Source organism: Chaetomium globosum, genomic scaffold (assembly GCF_000143365.1).
Source record: "Chaetomium globosum CBS 148.51 scaffold_2 genomic scaffold, whole genome shotgun sequence".
In the NCBI taxonomy this organism is placed as follows: domain Eukaryota; kingdom Fungi; phylum Ascomycota; class Sordariomycetes; order Sordariales; family Chaetomiaceae; genus Chaetomium; species Chaetomium globosum.
Genome location: NT_165977.1, coordinates 2,558,499 through 2,574,936, shown reverse-complemented (window position 1 = coordinate 2,574,936; position 16,438 = coordinate 2,558,499). Strand labels below are relative to the sequence as shown.

The following is a 16,438-nucleotide window of genomic DNA, read 5'->3' as shown; positions in this document are numbered from 1 at the left end:
GTGGGAGGGGGGGGGGGCAAGGGGGTCATATAGGTCAGCTTTTTGTGTAACCATAATCATGTATAGCTAGCTAGGTACGGGGTCCATATGTCCCATGCTTGCTTTTGACATGTGCATATTGACTCCAAATCGGGACTTAGAAAAGGTAGGGGGTGGCTCCAGCAGAAGGAGTATGTACATACCTGGAAGGCGAGCGGCAGCATCCTCGGCCACACTTCCTGGAACGGCAGCGTGGGGATGCTGTAGCGCTCAAAATGGTGCAGCAGTTCCATGTGCAGCAGATTGATGGGCCGGCACTCGGGCTCGGAGAGCGGACACCAGGCTACCCTCGTAAGGGCGGAGAGGCCAACGGCGGCGTGTCTCGAAACCCCCTCACTGGTCGATACCGGGTTAAGACGGACGCATGTCTCCTTTCGCTTGACGCAGTTCCTGCACGGATCTCCCTCGTCACACTGTAGGAGCCGGTGGCTGTCAGTATACTGACAAATTACATATCGGCACGCCCTTTGGTCGCGGGAGGACCAGAAGGGGTGGCGAAGTAAGACGGGCCGTACCTTGACTTTGCGCCGTTTGCATCTTATACATCCCAGCCTTGATTTCTGATCACCCCGCCCCCCTTAAAGTTAGCGTGTCTGTTTTGATACCCTTTCCCTGGCGAAACCCGTCTTGTTCCCCCACAGGGCGGACCCGATCCAGTACCAATACAAGCCCTCCCCCGTGTGGATGAACATACCCGATGCGGCCTCTTCTTGCGTGTCTCCTGCGGTCCCACGACCTTGAGGACAGGCCCTCCGTGCTCATGATTGGCGACAAGGAACGTGTTTGTGAATGTGGTGATCCGCCCGGAAGCCATGATGGCGGGTCGGCTCAGGTGGCCAGGGGCGTGTGTCGAAAGGTAGCTCAGGGGTATAGTTAAGCTGAATGGGAGACCGGATATGATGCCGGAAGTGTTGTGTGGCACGAACAATTCGGCAACCAACACAACAAGGGGAACAAACACACAGAATAAAGTTGGATAGATGTCCGAGTTGGGAAAACGAGGAAGCAATAGCACACTTGCACAACAACTACACACCGAAAGTCGAAATCAAACAGAGTAAATGCGAACCTCGCATCTCTTAAAGCATGCAGTTCCACCTCACATCGGCGACCAAGAATTTAAGAGCCAGGCAGAAAGAAACACGAGAGGTGGCAATGACCTCAGCAACAAGTCTCTCTTGCTCCCTTGCCCGGCATGACATGAAGCCCGACGTTTCAAAACGCGAGAAGGCGACGGCAGATCCAGAGGGCTACAGGTAGTAGAGCGGAGGTAGGGACATGGAAGTTCCTCTGGTGAGGGCGCGGAATATCGGACGGCCGAGCGCCGTGGGGTTGGAAAAGGACGAATATTTGGGCCGTTGGAGAGAGAAACAGTACATTAAGAAAGCTCGCATTCCCAAAAGAGCATGCGAATCGGAAACATGCCGGCTTGGCCATGTGCTCTGAGTCCGCCCCAATGCATGGGCGGGAAGAGGCCGAGGGCGATTGGCGTGTTCTCGACCTACGCTTATTCAGCCACTGTACCACTTTGCGGGGAAGGGTTGACACGATTGCTTGCAGTAACGGGAGGGATCGCCGAGCAGGCAGACATGTTCTGTCACTCAACAAAAGTGTGTCGTGTGCCATCGGAACTAGCTCCGGCGGTGTCGGGGAAGACTCTTTTCCTACTTTGTACTTCGCATAGGAGAGCGATTTGAACGAAAACGAAACGAAGCACGTCACTGGAAGATGAAAAAAGAAACGTCACTGAGATGAAAAAAGAAACGCCGCTGGGAGGTGGAAAAAAGAAAACGGATGGATAACTATACGATTTCGATACCTAAAAAAAGGAAACCCAAGAGAGGAAAATAGAACACCCCAACAACCATCATCAAATTCCCCCCTTTTTTCTACTTTCGTTTCTCCTTCACCTCCTCCCCATCTCCAACCACAGTCCCTTCATCTTCGCTCAACACAGCCGGGCTCTCATTCACCGGCACCACCACCTGCTGCCCCTGCTGCTCTCGCTCTTGTTGCTCGTTCGCAGCCTGCATCATCTTCTGCAGCACGGCGGCCGCCTCGGCCGCATAGCGACACCTACTCCTAATGCGCGCGCCATACTTCCAAAACAGCCACGGAAACGGCATGCACGCGAGCGCCAGGAACGCCGGCACGGTACTCGCCCAGTGGATGCCCAGATCCTGATACATGTACGTGGTAAACAGCGGGAAGGCGGCGCCAAACAGCGAGCGCAGCACCGAGTTCGCCGCCAGCACCGAGGCCGCAAACACCGTATAGCTATCAATCATGTAGGACAGCAAGCTCAGAAACACGCTCACCAGCCCCGCCGCGAAGAAGGCCGACGCCGTGATGGGCACCACCCAGTGCACCTCGGGCCCGTTCGTCCACGCGAACCAGAACAGCCCCACCGGCAGCAGGACCGACCCGATGATGGCGGGCGGGAGGCGCGCCTCGGCGGGGGCCAGCCCGCCCGGGGAGGCCGCCGCCACGCGGCCGTAGCGGCGGTTGTCGAACATGGAGTAGGCGACGGCGAAGAGCATGCCGACGGCGACGCCGATGAAGGCCAGGCCGCCGACGCCCGCGCTCCAGCCGCGGTTGAGCTGGAAGACGATGGGGAAGGCCGCGAAGAGGAGGTACAGCGTGCCGTAGACGATGGCGAGGTAGATGGCGGTGAGGAAGACGATGGGCTCGGTGAAGAGGAGCGCCCAGGGGCGGAGGAGGGTCGTGCGGATTTGTTGTGGATTTGGTGGTGCCGCGGAGGGCGAGGTCCATCTTGGAGATGTACGTGTGGCCGGTGAGTTGGGAGAGTTTGGCTGCGCGCCGCCGGAGGAGGACCGGCGCGTAGGTTTCCGGTACGTAGAGCGAGCAGGCGATCCAGAGGACGCCCGTGAAGATGGCCATCAGGCCTTCGATCCAGCGCCACCCTTCGGCTTCGCCCTGGGGGTGGGTGGTGTTAGTTCTGGTGGGGGGTGGCTTCGTGAGGGTTAAGGGGGGGGACTCACGAGGAAGCCGCCGGCAATGGGGCCGATGGTGGGGCCCAGGAAAGGGGCCATGGCGAAAACGCTTGTGGCTAGACCACGCTCTGCAAAAGGGCTCGTCAGCATCACGACACATGGTATGTTTGCAGGGTGGCAACGTACCCTTGGCGTTGAACATATCCGCAATGACGCCGCCCGAGTTCGTCAGGGGCGATGCGCCGAACGCGCCGGCGAAGAAGCGCAGGATGATGAGGGTGTGGATGTTTTGAGCACCCGCGGCGCCGGCGCTGAAGGCGGCCAGGCCAAAGTAAGTGAAAAAGAAAACAATCTGCCTCCCGTGAAACTCTGTTCGTCATCACATCCCCGTCAGCATCATTCCCCCAAACACACCATCCCTCCCCCCCTTTTTCCCTGTCAAGTCACGGAACATCATACCGCTAAGAGGCGCCCACAGCAACGGCCCGATGGCGAAGCCGAGCACAAACAACGAGACGCCCAAGATGGCCACGATGGTCGACACGTGAAAGTACCGGATGATCTCGTAGACGCCGCCCGAGTAGGCGGTGCTCACAAAGGCCACGGCCAGGGTGGCCAGGGCCTGGAGCAGGGTGATGGTCCACTTCTTGGTCCGCGAGTACTGCATCGGGTTGCTGCCGTCCTGGGGGAGAAAGTCGACGACGTAGGGCGACTCGGGCGTGCCGTGGCCCGGGTAGGCGTGGTTCAGGACCGCATCGGTGACGCCGTCCGGGTGGCAGACCAGGAACCAGTGTGACGGGCTGTTGCGGCCTTGTTGGGACTCGACGTCGGGGCTGTTGGAGGTGAGGACCGGTTCCTTGGCCGTGAAGGAGGAAGAGGACGATTCGGGGTCGGCCATCATGCTGATCGGCACGTCGGTTTCCTAGGCGGTAGCCGTGTTACCCGTTATCTAGGTATTCGGGGGTCGGCGATCTGGTATCTTGCACTAGGGCTGATAAGAGTGAGTAGTAGCGACCCAGGAGACGTCAACCACACTTTATACGGACGGTTACAATGGGCCTGGTCTGCCCTGAAGGCGAATCTGAATGAAAACCGATCATTGTGATTAGTAGCCCTAGCAAACTCGAATTCCGTTCCCGATCTGACGGGTACGCGAGGCACGGGGGCTCCACCGAGGCCAACACCTCTATGGTGTATACGCAGATGTAATCACACAATGCCCCAGCGGCGTGGGCTGAGCCTAGAAGGTCAAGAGGTGACTGAGTGACTGGCTTAACCGTGGTATTGGGCTCATGCAAGGGTAACAAACGGCAGGACAGAGTCCCTTCTTGGTACCGTGACGCCTACGAAGTACGCCATCTTGTTAACCCCGATGTTTGACCGTCTCACTCATGCGTCCCATGATACGCCCTCTTGCGTATTGCGTGCTGGAGGGTCCGGCCCACTTGAGATGGAATTGAAGATGCAAAATCGGGTGGTGGATCACTTTCTCGTGTGGCTAGCCGAGGTCGTCTCGGGCTTGATAAGGTGATCCACTGATGAATCCCGGACTCGGCATTACCTAGGCTGCTGGGGTAGGTATTCAGTCTCTACCCGCATCGTCAGGAGACATCAATGATGAATGGATGACTGGGATTTATGTCCGTTTGACTTCTTTGACTTCTTCGACTGCTTAGGCATCCATGAGAAAAACGCGGTTTGGAACCTAAGAGAGAAACACATTGGAGGAAAGTGGTCAACATTTTCAACTCGTCGGTTTCCTCGATACGAATAACGTTCGAACGAACCCCCCCCCCCGCCCGGCAGCCGAAGGCGCCGGTCCCAATCGGCGGAGTTAGATCCAAAAGGGCCCCGAAAGCCGCCGAAGTGAGCGGAACTCCACTACACCAAGAAGCAACCTCTTTGGAAATCCATGTGCCGCAGTGTATGAGATGGGATGTCGGGTTGAGACGTGGTAGTTCACTAGAACGTCAGTTGACATTTCCGATGATAGTGCGATGACCCATGGTGGCAAACTGACCGGCTACCGGGCTAACCGGGCAGGAGGAGTGCAGGAACGACGGGAATTGAGACGGATAGATAAAGAAGTGACGTCCGCACCTTTCTTCCACTTGGTTACTTCGTAGCATGGAAGTTTCTACCTATAGTTATACCAGTTCCTTCAAATCCTTCCTTCTGTCCCCCGCCCCTCCTTCCCCCATCAAGACACCGCAAATTAACTTGCATGGAAGAAGAGTAAGACTTCTGGCTCGTGCTTTCTTGGTGGTTTCTCCTCATTTTGAATGCAAGCACTTGGCATGGGCAGCTCAAGCAAAACTTTTTTGAGTCCTTGTCCCAAGATGGAAACTGTCTACGAAGACCATTTTTTGATCACATCAATATACTACACTACTACACTATATAATAAATAAACCCCGTCCTCCCACATTTCTTGCTTGGCATCCCAGCCCAACGGTTTCGTCAACATTCGACTGCCGGAGGGTTGCTTCTTGCCCCTTGCTCGACCTCGCGACCGACAGGGGTGCACGCATGTGCCCGGAGGATCGACAGTGAAGCTGAGATCCTGTCAGCCGCCCATTGGACCATGTCCGCGCTGCGGGAACACAATCACAGGACCAGCCTCCTGGTTCGCTAAACCATTTCTTGTCTCGTACGAAGACGGCGGTTTTTCGGATCCTCTAACTAACTAGCGAGCAAGTCATGTTAGGCTCCTCGCCGCTGCGTCGAGGATGATGCCTCATGGCTCTCGAACTCGTCTTCCGGACGGTCAATGGCCGGCTTGGGAGCCCATTGCGTCAGTGTGAGTCGACTTGCCATCCTTTACGGATGGAATCGTGCGCAACTCACCGCCACAAAAACCCCGCCACGAGTCTCGAAAGACCAGTGCAATACGGGCTGCGAGAGGCTGATCGGCGCCTGCAAGATGACCGAGCCACTCCTGTCGCCTCACGGTCTGGTAAGGTCCTGCACCTGGTCGGAAACTAGCCATGGATGAAAGATTATGTGTAACTTCGGTGCTTGCCAGCCTAGTCATCATCCTTGAAGTGTGGGTGGCTAGGCCACCCGTAACTAGGTAGTCGTCACCTCCAGTCCACGTCTCCGTGCAACCTCCTTCCCTTGGTTATCCCCCCATTAGTCTCCACGGGTATTGTCTGTCGTCTGCGCTTGCCATCGTCTCCTTTCTGCCTGAAAGCGCATATCGCTGACTGCCAGCAAAAGCATGGCTTGGGTCGTTTGCTTCCCGAGATGATACTCTCCGCCTCGGAAGCAATGCCGTCCTCGGCCGCATGTCCTGGGACCGTTAACAGCTCACGACGAACGCGCCGAATCCCGTGCTTATCCCGTCTGACCCCTCTATGTGTATCATTGTTATTTCTCTTCTGCTTCCTCGACAGTTCCTCGGCCCAACCCGACCCTGTCAAGGACTTCTGCCGCCGGTTCGGGCATCAGACAGCTGTGATCGATAGAAAGTTATACATCGATGGCGGATTTGTGAACTATAACCCGCTGTCACAATACCCGACCAACTACTCGAGTATGTATCTCGCCCAGCAGCCCGTCCCTCTCGCGTCGACGACTGACTGGAGTCCCCGTCTTAGATACCGGGCTGCTGTACCATGACCTCGATACGCCGGGCGCCGGGCGCATGCCCCAGCTCTATGCCAACCTCATCAAAAACACTACCATCCCGGACGTCAATGGCGGCACCCTATGGGCCGACGACGTAAACAAGAGGTTCTACCTCTTCGCCGGCGAATACCACCAGCAACCGCCCTCGTCGCAGTTTACGTTATGGTCATACGACACCATCTACAACCGTTGGGAATCCTTTGGGTCGCCGGACGAGCACGACATCGCTGCCGTCTCCTACGGCGCGGGTGTCTCGATATCCGAAACAGGCGAGGGCTACTACTACGGCGGATGGAAATCGAACAACACCATACCGGGTTGGGACGGCCCGCCAAAGGCCATGACCGGTTTGGTGAAATACAGCATGGACTCGAACACTTGGTCCACCGACCCAGGGCCGGACTCGATTGGGAGGGCAGAGGGATCGATGGTGTTCATCCCGATCGGGGATGGGGGGATGTTGGTGTACTTTGGTGGCGTCCAAGACCCATCCGGAAACGGCACCTGGGTCGGCCAGCCGATGGAAACGATATTTCTCTACGACGTGCTCAGCTCGAAGTGGTACAGCCAGGAGGCTACCGGACAGGTACCGCCGATGCGGAGGCGCTTCTGTGCCGGAGCGACCTGGGCTCCGGATCAGTCGAGCTACAACATGTGAGTGGTGGTTTCAGGGTAAGGATCGACCGTGAGACTGACTTGGGCGACAGTTACCTCTACGGTGGCGTAGGTATGCCCCCTGACACAGGAGGCTTCGACGATATCTACACCCTTTCGATCCCCTCATTCGAGTGGGTCAAGATGTTTCCAACCGACGGGAACCTAACGGGCGAATACCGGCACCATTCCCTTAGCTGCAACGTCATCGACAACGCCCAGATGATTGTCATCGGCGGAACCTTCCCAACCAGCGACCGCTGCGACGTCCAGGAACAATACGGCCTCCACAACATGGACCTGGGCCAGCAAAACAAAGACGACGCCATCTGGTACATCTTCGACGCCAACCTCACCAACTACGCCGTCCCGGCCCCCATCATCAGCGCCATCGGCGGCTCGGCCGAAGGAGGCGCAACCAAGACCGCGCCCGCCGAAGGCTTCGACAACCCCGACCTGCGCGTCCTCATGACCCGCAAAGCCAGCATCGCCGCCCGGACACCCACGCGCGCCATCCCCACCGCCACCGGCGCCCCAGACGACGAGTCAAGCTCACTCTCCACCGGCGCCCTAGCCGGCATCGTCGTCGGCGCCGTCGTCGCCTTCGCAGCCCTCCTCGCGGCCGTCATCTTCCTCATCCGCCGCCGCCGCAGCCACCAACATAACAACCCCTCACACAACGGCAACCACCAGCCCCCGACAAAATACCTCTCCACCACCGCCAGCTCCCAGGGCTGGAGCCACCAGCAAAGCCCCACCTCCTACTCCCCCACCGGCTCCTACCCACACAGCCCTTTCCTCAACCAGCACCACCAGCACGGCCACGGATACCACCCCCCGGCCGAACTCCCCGTCTCGCCGTCGGGCGCGCTCGGGCCAGGTGGCCTGGCCTATGAGCTGGTGGATTCACCACCGTCCCACCTCGTACCGAGCTCGAGCGGCGGCGCCGGTGGCGGTAGCACGCCCACGGAGACCATGTACGGCGCGGCCGGCGGCGGAGGGCAGGCGGGAAGCAGCAGCGGTGCGGACGCGCCGCATACTAAGGTTGATGCTGAGGGTCGGCTGTGGGTGCAGGTGTCGTCGCCTGCGTCGTCGTCGCATTTGCCGTTGCCGCATGGTGGTGGTGGTGGTGGTGGTGGTGGTGGGAGTGGTGGTTATAGTCCGGTGGTGGAGCTGGGGGACCGCCAGTACCAGTACTCGCCGGCCACGCCGGGCTCGGCGTACCAGTATCAGCCGCATGGGCAGGGGGTGCAGCAGCAGGGAGTGTGGAGGCCGCCGCCGCAGGAGTTGAGTAGCGAGCCGAGGCGGGATGACGGTTGGGGGGTTGGGGAGGAGAGTCCGGGTGGTGGGGAGAGGAAACACCTTACCTTTTATCACCCTTGATTTTTTGTCGATTTTCTTTTTTGGTTGTTGCTTCTTTGGGGTGGGTGTTGTGGGCGTTTTTGGATGGGTTGGATACCACCACGGTCAATGAGCAAGATATCACTGCGTGGAATAACGAGGGTGTTTGATCCTGCTAAGTTTGGTTTTGGATTTATGGGGTCAAAATATTGAATTCCTTCGTTGAATGGAAGACATTTATTTAATATCATTGCTATGTATATAGAAGTTGACAATGTGGTATAGCTACCATAGCATACCGTTGGTTCCCTACACAAGTGTACACCTCATTTACGTACAAGCAAGGTGCTTGGATACCTCCAACCCACTTCGTACAATGATACCCTTCCTAGAATACCCCTAACCAAGTCCGGGTTCACCGTCGGTTTCCGCCCAAGACCGAGCTGCTCGCTGCACACACAACCTTCCTTCGAATCATATGACTGCGTCTGATATCGCAATGGCTCCCTCCGTGGTCGGCGAATCCTTCTCCGATCAGCCCCAGATCGATGACGGCCGACGGACCGATCGATGCTCGCACAGAGTCATCACCCCGAATCGGATAGATCGGGGTCCGACTAACCAACCGCCGAGGGCTGTACGCAGCTTAGCTAATCTATTAATCTGTCCGCAGGTTATTAATCCGAGTGACGAGTCAACCAACGAACAAACAAACACCTCTACTCTATTGTGTACTGCTCAGTGTTCAGGGTCTGCATTCGTCAGCCAGCCAAGGGGCGGGTGGTGTGTCCACAGTCCGATGACTATTGCGTGATGAGCACGGCTAACTGCACCATCCATCTGCGTGCAGCATGTGCTTGTGTGATGCAGACCAGACTGTCGGGACCGATGATGCAAGGGGGGGATGGTTGTGGCGCACACCGTGTCTCCCCTTCGGTCAGCCACTCCACACCGAGTTGTGCCCGGGGGCTGTTCTGAGCGGTTCTTGTATAGTTTTGTGCTTTTCAGCCCCCGGTTACTCTGAGCGCCGTTCTTGAGACCGCCATCTCTGAGCCTTGAGATAAGGAGCGCTCGCGATGCGTGCGAAATCGGAGGGCTGGGATGATACTGCCTGGAGAGCTCCGGGAGAAGCTCCGAGTTGTGGGGCCGGAACCGGGGCAGCTGCCTGGCTAAAATTTTCCGTGGACCGCCGCATCTTGGCGTACCGCGTGGAAGCGGGAAGTGGATGTGGCGGGTGGAAGCCGCGCTGTTCCGGATCTCTCCGGTCTCCACGCGAGATAGCCAAGGAGCCAAGTCAAACAGGGCAGACAAAAGCGGTGATGACAATTGGAATCCAAGGCCCCTTGACCAGAGAGTGAGAAAAGCCGGGGTCGGGTTGACCGTCAGTCAGTTTGGCCTGGACTTGGGAATCAGATGTCGGATGGGGGTCAAGCATTATGCTGTCGGGTGTTGGACTTGCAACTGAGTTGCCCGCGTCCGGTCCGCCGACGTTATCTCTGGCGGCTTCAAGACTGCGATAGGGGCTCCCTGATCCGATCAGTCACTCGATCAGTAACTACCCACCTAGGAAAGTACCTGCAGTATCGTGACGCACGGTCTTGCAGGCACATCCGTCGGGAGAGTGAATGGGCCTCGCGGGGGTCAACCGAAGACCCCCACTGACACCCTGACTCGTGCGTGTCCATCCCCTCAAGGCCTTTGAAACCCGGCGGTACCCGGGCTGGATATTAGGGCATAACTTGTCTTACCCCATGTCAAGGACCGATTCGGTGCCCAGCTCAGGGACGATAGGAAGCTGAGTGGCATCTCTGCCTCGCTCACACTCGAGCCGCAGGCTAATCTGGAAAAGGCCCGCTTTCCGACGATTTGCGGCGGCCTCTTATCTTGGTGACACGAAGACCGTCGAAACCTAGCGGATAAAGCAGACGGAGCGCATCCCGAGGCACACTGCAGTCCTGAATGATCTACCGACCTAGGTAGAGACCGAGTGTGGCCCTGACCCCGCCTCATCGACATTGACTCCTGCCACCCAGAGCGGTAGGAATGCAAGTCATGTTCATGTGCGGGCGGCCCGTATCAGCAGCCGCTGTTGCGTTTCGTGGGTGAGGGTGCAGACGCCCTGCCTGGGTCGGACGCGACTTGCACCATCCGAGATGCAATGACATGTCGATTTGCGGGAAAGGATACAACTCAAAGGGGGTGGGGGTTGCCGGGGCGGCATCGATGCCGACGCATTGCAGCCGGTGAATTGGGGCACGAAGATTAACAATTGTTGATGCCGCCATGACACGGGAGAATTGGATGTTTGCAATGGCAGCCAAGGTAGGTCCAGTTGTCGTCTGCAACGGAAAGGGAGCAACTTTGGGTGCCAGAACTCTCTAACTAGGAGTGAACCGTTGTGGCTTCCATCCTTTGAGCGTTGTGGAACCAACCCATCAAGGTGCCCCCACGCGAGGGGGCAGAGCCAAACGAATTACCCTGATGGTTCACACGGCTTGATATTGCTCGCCTAACCTGCTCACGATCTCGACAACGGGAGGCAATGCTGCGGCGCAACCTTGCTGGGCGCAGCTGTGGGCCAAAGACCGGATGACGCACCCAGAAGATGGGATGAGACAAGGTACGCGGTCTCGGCGGATCACACAGATGCAACGGCCATGCTTTGAGCTCCGGTTGCCTTGTATCCTTTTGGCCAGGACAGGAATCAAGATCGGCGACGGGGTCTTCTTCAATTCAAATGTTTAGATGATGTTGGCTCAGGAAGCGGCACCTCGGGTGCTGAATTTCCGAAGTGCCCTTCAAGCAGCGAGCCAACCTTGCAGCTCAAGACAACAAACTTAGGAGGTCGGGCTCGGGATCGAAAAAGTTACGATCGAGGATGATTCAAAACCTGAGACAAGAGACAGATCTTTCTTCACAGATTGAATTAAAGTGGAGCCCAGAGGTCGTGGTGGCGCCTGTCGTGGCCAGCAACCTCCAGTGTACTCATGGCGTGATGTCGTGATGGGTGGTCGTCATTTGACGACTCTCCCAAGCGGCGTTGCAGTCAGCCAATTCCCCTGCTCGGGGTGGAGAGTGAATGGAGGCAGTTGGGCCATGGTGAGAAGCGATGAAAATTTTTCACCGAAATTCCTGACCCAAGAGGCCGGAGGCCAACGGTGAGGGCTGACCTCGTGGTGCCCTGGGAAGGGTGGGCAATTGCAACTGGCTAGGAACGTGCCCGGTGTGATGGCTAAGAAGTGCCCCCATGGCGGCAGCGCGGCGTCGAGCCCATGACCAGCTTTCGCCTTGTGTGGGTGGGAGCTTGCCGAGCTTCCATGCCCAAGATTCTTCCTGGCTTCCCCAAACGACAGGCAGGCGCTGTGGCCCTGTCCCCTGATTGGTTGAATCCCGCGCACACCTTCCATTCCTCGCGACCGCGATCCGTCAAGGTTCCATTTTAGGATGGAAGGTACGAGCATCGCCCTGAGTGCCTTCTCAGTGATCATGTCTCATGCACTCTCCTTTTGGGGTTGAACCATCTTTGTAACTCGGTCTGTGATCATTGACGAGACAGGACACGATTTCCCAAGAACGGCCGCGAAATATCACAACATTCTTACACCACGTTCGCCATGCCCGCGGTCTTTGCTCGTTTACCGAATCCGAGTTTCATTTTCCAGATCCCATCACCCACCGCACGGATTTGTCAACGGACTTATCATCGGAAAATTGACAAAGCAACGGATTCAGCCAGATGAAGTCAGCCCATCTGCACCAAGCTTACATGATCACGACCACAGCGGGATACTGGCGGCTCGGCACTAACAGGGACAGGCACGGGGACGACGACAGGGGACAGGGACAGGGGAAGGCCCCGCCCGAGCAACCTGGAACCCCACACTGCTGGCGTCAACCCCAGCGACACCCCTCCCACTCAGCCCCTCCCAGCACAGCTGCGATGCCCTGTGCTGCAGTGCATGTTAGCTAATCGATGTGACAGACGGGAGGCCGTGACCTACAAGAGGACTGCAAGCCCTCTCCTCACGCGGACCTCTCGCACCTCACTCCCTCCTGTTGCTTTAGTTGTAACAGACGATCCCCAAACGAACATCGAAATCGAGCGGGGGCACCCAAGCCTCAACTCCACGAAATCCAGTCCCGCCCGCCCATCACTCAACCCTGGCCCCGGTAGCTACGCTGCATCCACCGTCGCTCACAGAAGGTCCCCACTGGCAAGGTGCACCTGCACTGGTGACCACAGACTGTGATCGCTCACCGCAGCACCAGCATCGGTGAAAGACGATTGGCCAGCTGACAACTCCGATGATCTCCGTTCTCGGCTGCTCCCAGGAACCGTCCGGACTCTGGGGTCGACGGGGATCGAACTTTGATTAGCGAAAAAGAGTCATCCAAAGCAGATAACAAAAGAGACGATCTCCTTGCCCGTTTACGGAACTCGTCACGGATTTCTTTCGCTCGTTTTCTATATCAGCACCTGCTCGCTCGTTTCTTGTGGCACTCTGTGCAATACAACCCCTCCGTTACACAGACGGAACGCCCTGCTATCATATCTCGTCTTTCCACTTGCAAGAGCCCGATTGATATTCTGGCATTTGTTTTGGGCTTCAATTGTGGCCTTCCTGGCGGGACAAACCTGAAGCTGTTCCATTGTCGATCAGGTTGACCGGTCTGTTGCGGCATTACCTCGTGGCGTGCCAACCAGCTCCGTTTTCGAGAACGAACAAGAGGCGCCTGACCGACCCACGAGTCTCACAACGTCAACAATCGATCGTCTAGATACAAGCTGCTACCCGGCGGCAACCGAGCCAAATTTCGTTCTACACCCCTTAACGGGCGAATTCAGCCAGACAGCCGCACGATCCATTCCATCCACTCCCTAGCCGCGGGAGAGCAACTATCGACTGCAGCGGCACACCACCAATCCACGGCCAACGCGACAGGGTAGGAAAAATCTCTGCCCGCAGCGTACATATTTGCCACCGCACGAAACCACGCACATTGCTGGTTTTTCAGACCTGCAATTTTTCAACTCTATTTCCTTGGCCTGAGCGGCGAAGCGGGCTCAAATAGACCCCATCCATCTGGGAACTAGGTCTCTCCCGTCCTAGATCTCTTCCTCAGTCGGACCCTCAGTGCAGCCCGCAGCTCCCTGCCTGCCGCGCCGGACCTTAAGGGACCCGGCGAATCCGTCCCCCGCAACCCGCCCCTCCTTCTTTCTCCCGAGCTCTAAGCCAATTATAAGATGGCCCCAATGCACCACCACCGCCGAAGATCCGGGCATATCTCCGGCAACTCGTCGTTGACAGACGTACGAAAGGCCGTCACCGCAACAGACCTTTCACAAAAAAAGTACTCATCCCGTCCTTCGATGACCAGGAGGACCACCCCCCAGACCGTCCCGAAACTGGGAAAGAATCCCCGGGATCGCGAGAAGGAACTCGACGAACAACGTTGGTGGGATGAAGAGCGTGAGAGCTTCCCAGAGTATTGGTATGTCGTCAACATTCCCTTCCGTTTCACAGCTTCATTGCATCTTTTCGCTTCCCCCCAGGGGATTTCCGTTTCCATCCTCCTGCATTGTCACCTGACATGCGGGTGATCAGTGTCACCCCAACCGTTCCCAGCGTGAAGGACGAGCTGGGGGCGATGGAGAAAGAGGGGATTGGAGACAGGCCCATCACTGGAGAAGTGCTGGGGGGTTGCCGTTCCTGCATATGCCCCAATTCTGCTAGCATTTGAGACTCCCAAGCTAACCAATGTCCGCAGCATGATCTGTGAGAAGCAATTCGTCCCGTTAGATGATCAATCCCTGTACTGTTCTGAAGAGTGAGTTTGACGAGAACCGCTTTTCTTCGAATCCTGTTGACACTCGTTCGACACAGATGCCGCATGCATGACCCAAAACAGCGCGAGCATCTCTACCGTGTCAAACCACTACACGAGCAGTCACACCGCCACCCAATATCCGTTTTACTCGGGCCCGCCAGAACCCAGGGACATCATACCCCGCGCTTCACCTTCGCGTCCGAGTTCGACGCACGTCGCCCCGCCCGTCACCCCCGCATCGGCGATGGCAGCCCTCAAGTCGCTGTCGATCAGGCCGGCAAGTCCCACCTCACCGGTAGGGACGTACCACCAGGGGATCTGGCCGTTCGCCCGTAGCGTTACCGCGGCGAGCCCGGGCAGTTCCTACTCGAAGCAAAACGCAGGTCTCTACGCATCTACTTATGATGGTGCCTACTACGGCGGCGGCAGCGATTATTACGGGACGAGCTCCGACCGGCCGTTACCTTCACGCAGGCCCGCGGCGTATTCGAGGCCCAAGAGCATTGAGCTCGTGACGCCCATGTTGGGGCGGTAGCGTGTCCTCCGCAAATCCCACCTTTGGGAGGACGGCGCGGAACACGGCTGCACCCACCCGTTTGGGTCGAAGTCATGTGAGGGCGCGGGCTCGGGTGACACCTGTCCTTGTCCTGCATGACGCCCATACCTCTTTTCCGTCCCTCCCGGTCCCTCGATGTGGGGGGGGAACTGGCGCAATGGGTGTAGTGCAACCTCCGCGCGGGGCGGGTTATGGGACGATGGACGATGCCATGCAGAAATGACAGTATCTCGGAGCTGTCGCTTCACCGAGCTGCCGTCAGCGGGTTTCTCCAGATCATCCGTCTCTCGGCTACCCCACACATTGGCCAAGATGGTGATAGCTTGTTGGGGGCGCTGTTTCCTCGGGCTTTCCTGATCGGTCTTGGGACATCCAGTGCTTTCCGGGGTAAGCCAGGGGGGCGCTCTGGGCGTCTGCATTCCCACGCTAGCGCGGGGTTTTCGGATGGTCCTTTTGCCCCGACTGCACCGTCCGCGCGTCCGCGCGTCCCCTGCGCCCTCGGTGCTGTTTACCTCAATTATTCTCTCGACTTTTTCTTTTCGCTTTCGTCTCTCTCCTTTTCAGTCTAACGGGTTTATTATCAAAAGTGGTTTAAGCGGGCATGGCATGTTGTCAATATTAGATGGGAAAAGCAACTTTTTTTTGGTGCATAATTTCTGCGTTTGGTTTATTAATATGGGGATATCTTGGCGTCACACTCGGGCCGGGCTGGGGCACGACACAACTCATTCTTGTCACGAACATTGCGGGGTGTCGAAGGAACCTGCTGATGGGGTTTGTTTCAAAATCGACGTCCGGTTTTTGGCACTTTCATGGACTGCTATTGCTGGGGGTTAGGATACGCCTGCTCCTATAATGATATCCACCATTATCGAACGTTATCAGACAAATTCGTCCGGGAATGCCAGGTACACAGGCCAACCCCCTCGTGTTAATGCGGACACTTGTCGATGACAGCGCACAACTCTCTCTGTAGCCTGCAATGCGTTGCGGCCATGTGGAGACTGGAGATGCTTGCTTGTCCCGCGGAACCACAAGCGGACGTTGCCTGCCGGTCCACTCTGCGCTCTGCGCTCTGCGGGGCCGGTGGCCGGGTTCTGGGCCGTGGAGAAACGGGGCCAAACGTTCTTTGTGTGGAGATGGGGTTTGCGAGATGGGAATCTTTTGGCGAAGGCTGAACCTTGGAAATGGAGAAAAGAGTGGAGTTGCTGACAGGGAAAGATTTTTTTTCTGTTCCTTTTTCTTGCTGCGGTGAGCAACCGAGGTGACCAAGGCAGAGAACACCAGCAGAGTTCGAATCGAAAGGATTCGATCGAGATCGGAGACATGGCTCGATTCGTCACGCAAGACTGGCGGTGCTTTACCGCTTTGGACGGGATCGTCTTCGCGTGAGAGACGCTAAAAAAAAGATCCTCCAGTGTTGTCTCATCACACA

At 57.2% G+C, this 16,438-nt stretch overlaps 4 protein-coding genes across 4 annotated transcripts in view; 2 read left to right on the top strand and 2 right to left on the bottom strand.

The window, feature by feature from the left end:
- CHGG_02938 (uncharacterized protein) overlaps window positions 1-853 on the bottom strand; it is a gene marked incomplete at both ends in the record, with an annotated part of 2,459 nt that extends 1,606 nt beyond the window's left edge. The window contains 2 exons of the mRNA XM_001229453.1: window positions 183-452; window positions 734-853. Coding sequence (XP_001229454.1) covers window positions 183-452; window positions 734-853 — 390 coding nt within the window. The remainder of the gene's footprint in view (window positions 1-182; window positions 453-733) is intronic.
- Window positions 854-1,928: 1,075 nt separating this feature from the next.
- On the bottom strand, window positions 1,929-3,891 carry CHGG_02937 (uncharacterized protein; the record flags this gene model as incomplete). The annotated part of the gene is made up of 4 exons (XM_001229452.1): window positions 1,929-2,811; window positions 3,042-3,102; window positions 3,180-3,362; window positions 3,453-3,891. 4 exons carry the CDS (start codon window positions 3,889-3,891, stop codon window positions 1,929-1,931), a joined length of 1,566 nt encoding a protein of 521 aa, XP_001229453.1.
- A 1,686-nt stretch (window positions 3,892-5,577) lies between these two features.
- Window positions 5,578-8,660, top strand: CHGG_02936 (uncharacterized protein; the record flags this gene model as incomplete). Its single annotated transcript, XM_001229451.1, has 5 exons — window positions 5,578-5,619; window positions 5,701-5,954; window positions 6,389-6,528; window positions 6,593-7,277; window positions 7,331-8,660. 5 exons carry the CDS (start codon window positions 5,578-5,580, stop codon window positions 8,658-8,660), a joined length of 2,451 nt encoding a protein of 816 aa, XP_001229452.1.
- Window positions 8,661-13,863: 5,203 nt separating this feature from the next.
- CHGG_02935 (uncharacterized protein) lies at window positions 13,864-14,982 on the top strand (the record flags this gene model as incomplete). Its single annotated transcript, XM_001229450.1, has 3 exons — window positions 13,864-14,111; window positions 14,388-14,447; window positions 14,529-14,982. The coding sequence occupies 3 exons, from the start codon at window positions 13,864-13,866 to the stop codon at window positions 14,980-14,982; spliced, it is 762 nt and encodes a 253-aa protein (XP_001229451.1).
- Window positions 14,983-16,438: the final 1,456 nt, after the last annotated feature.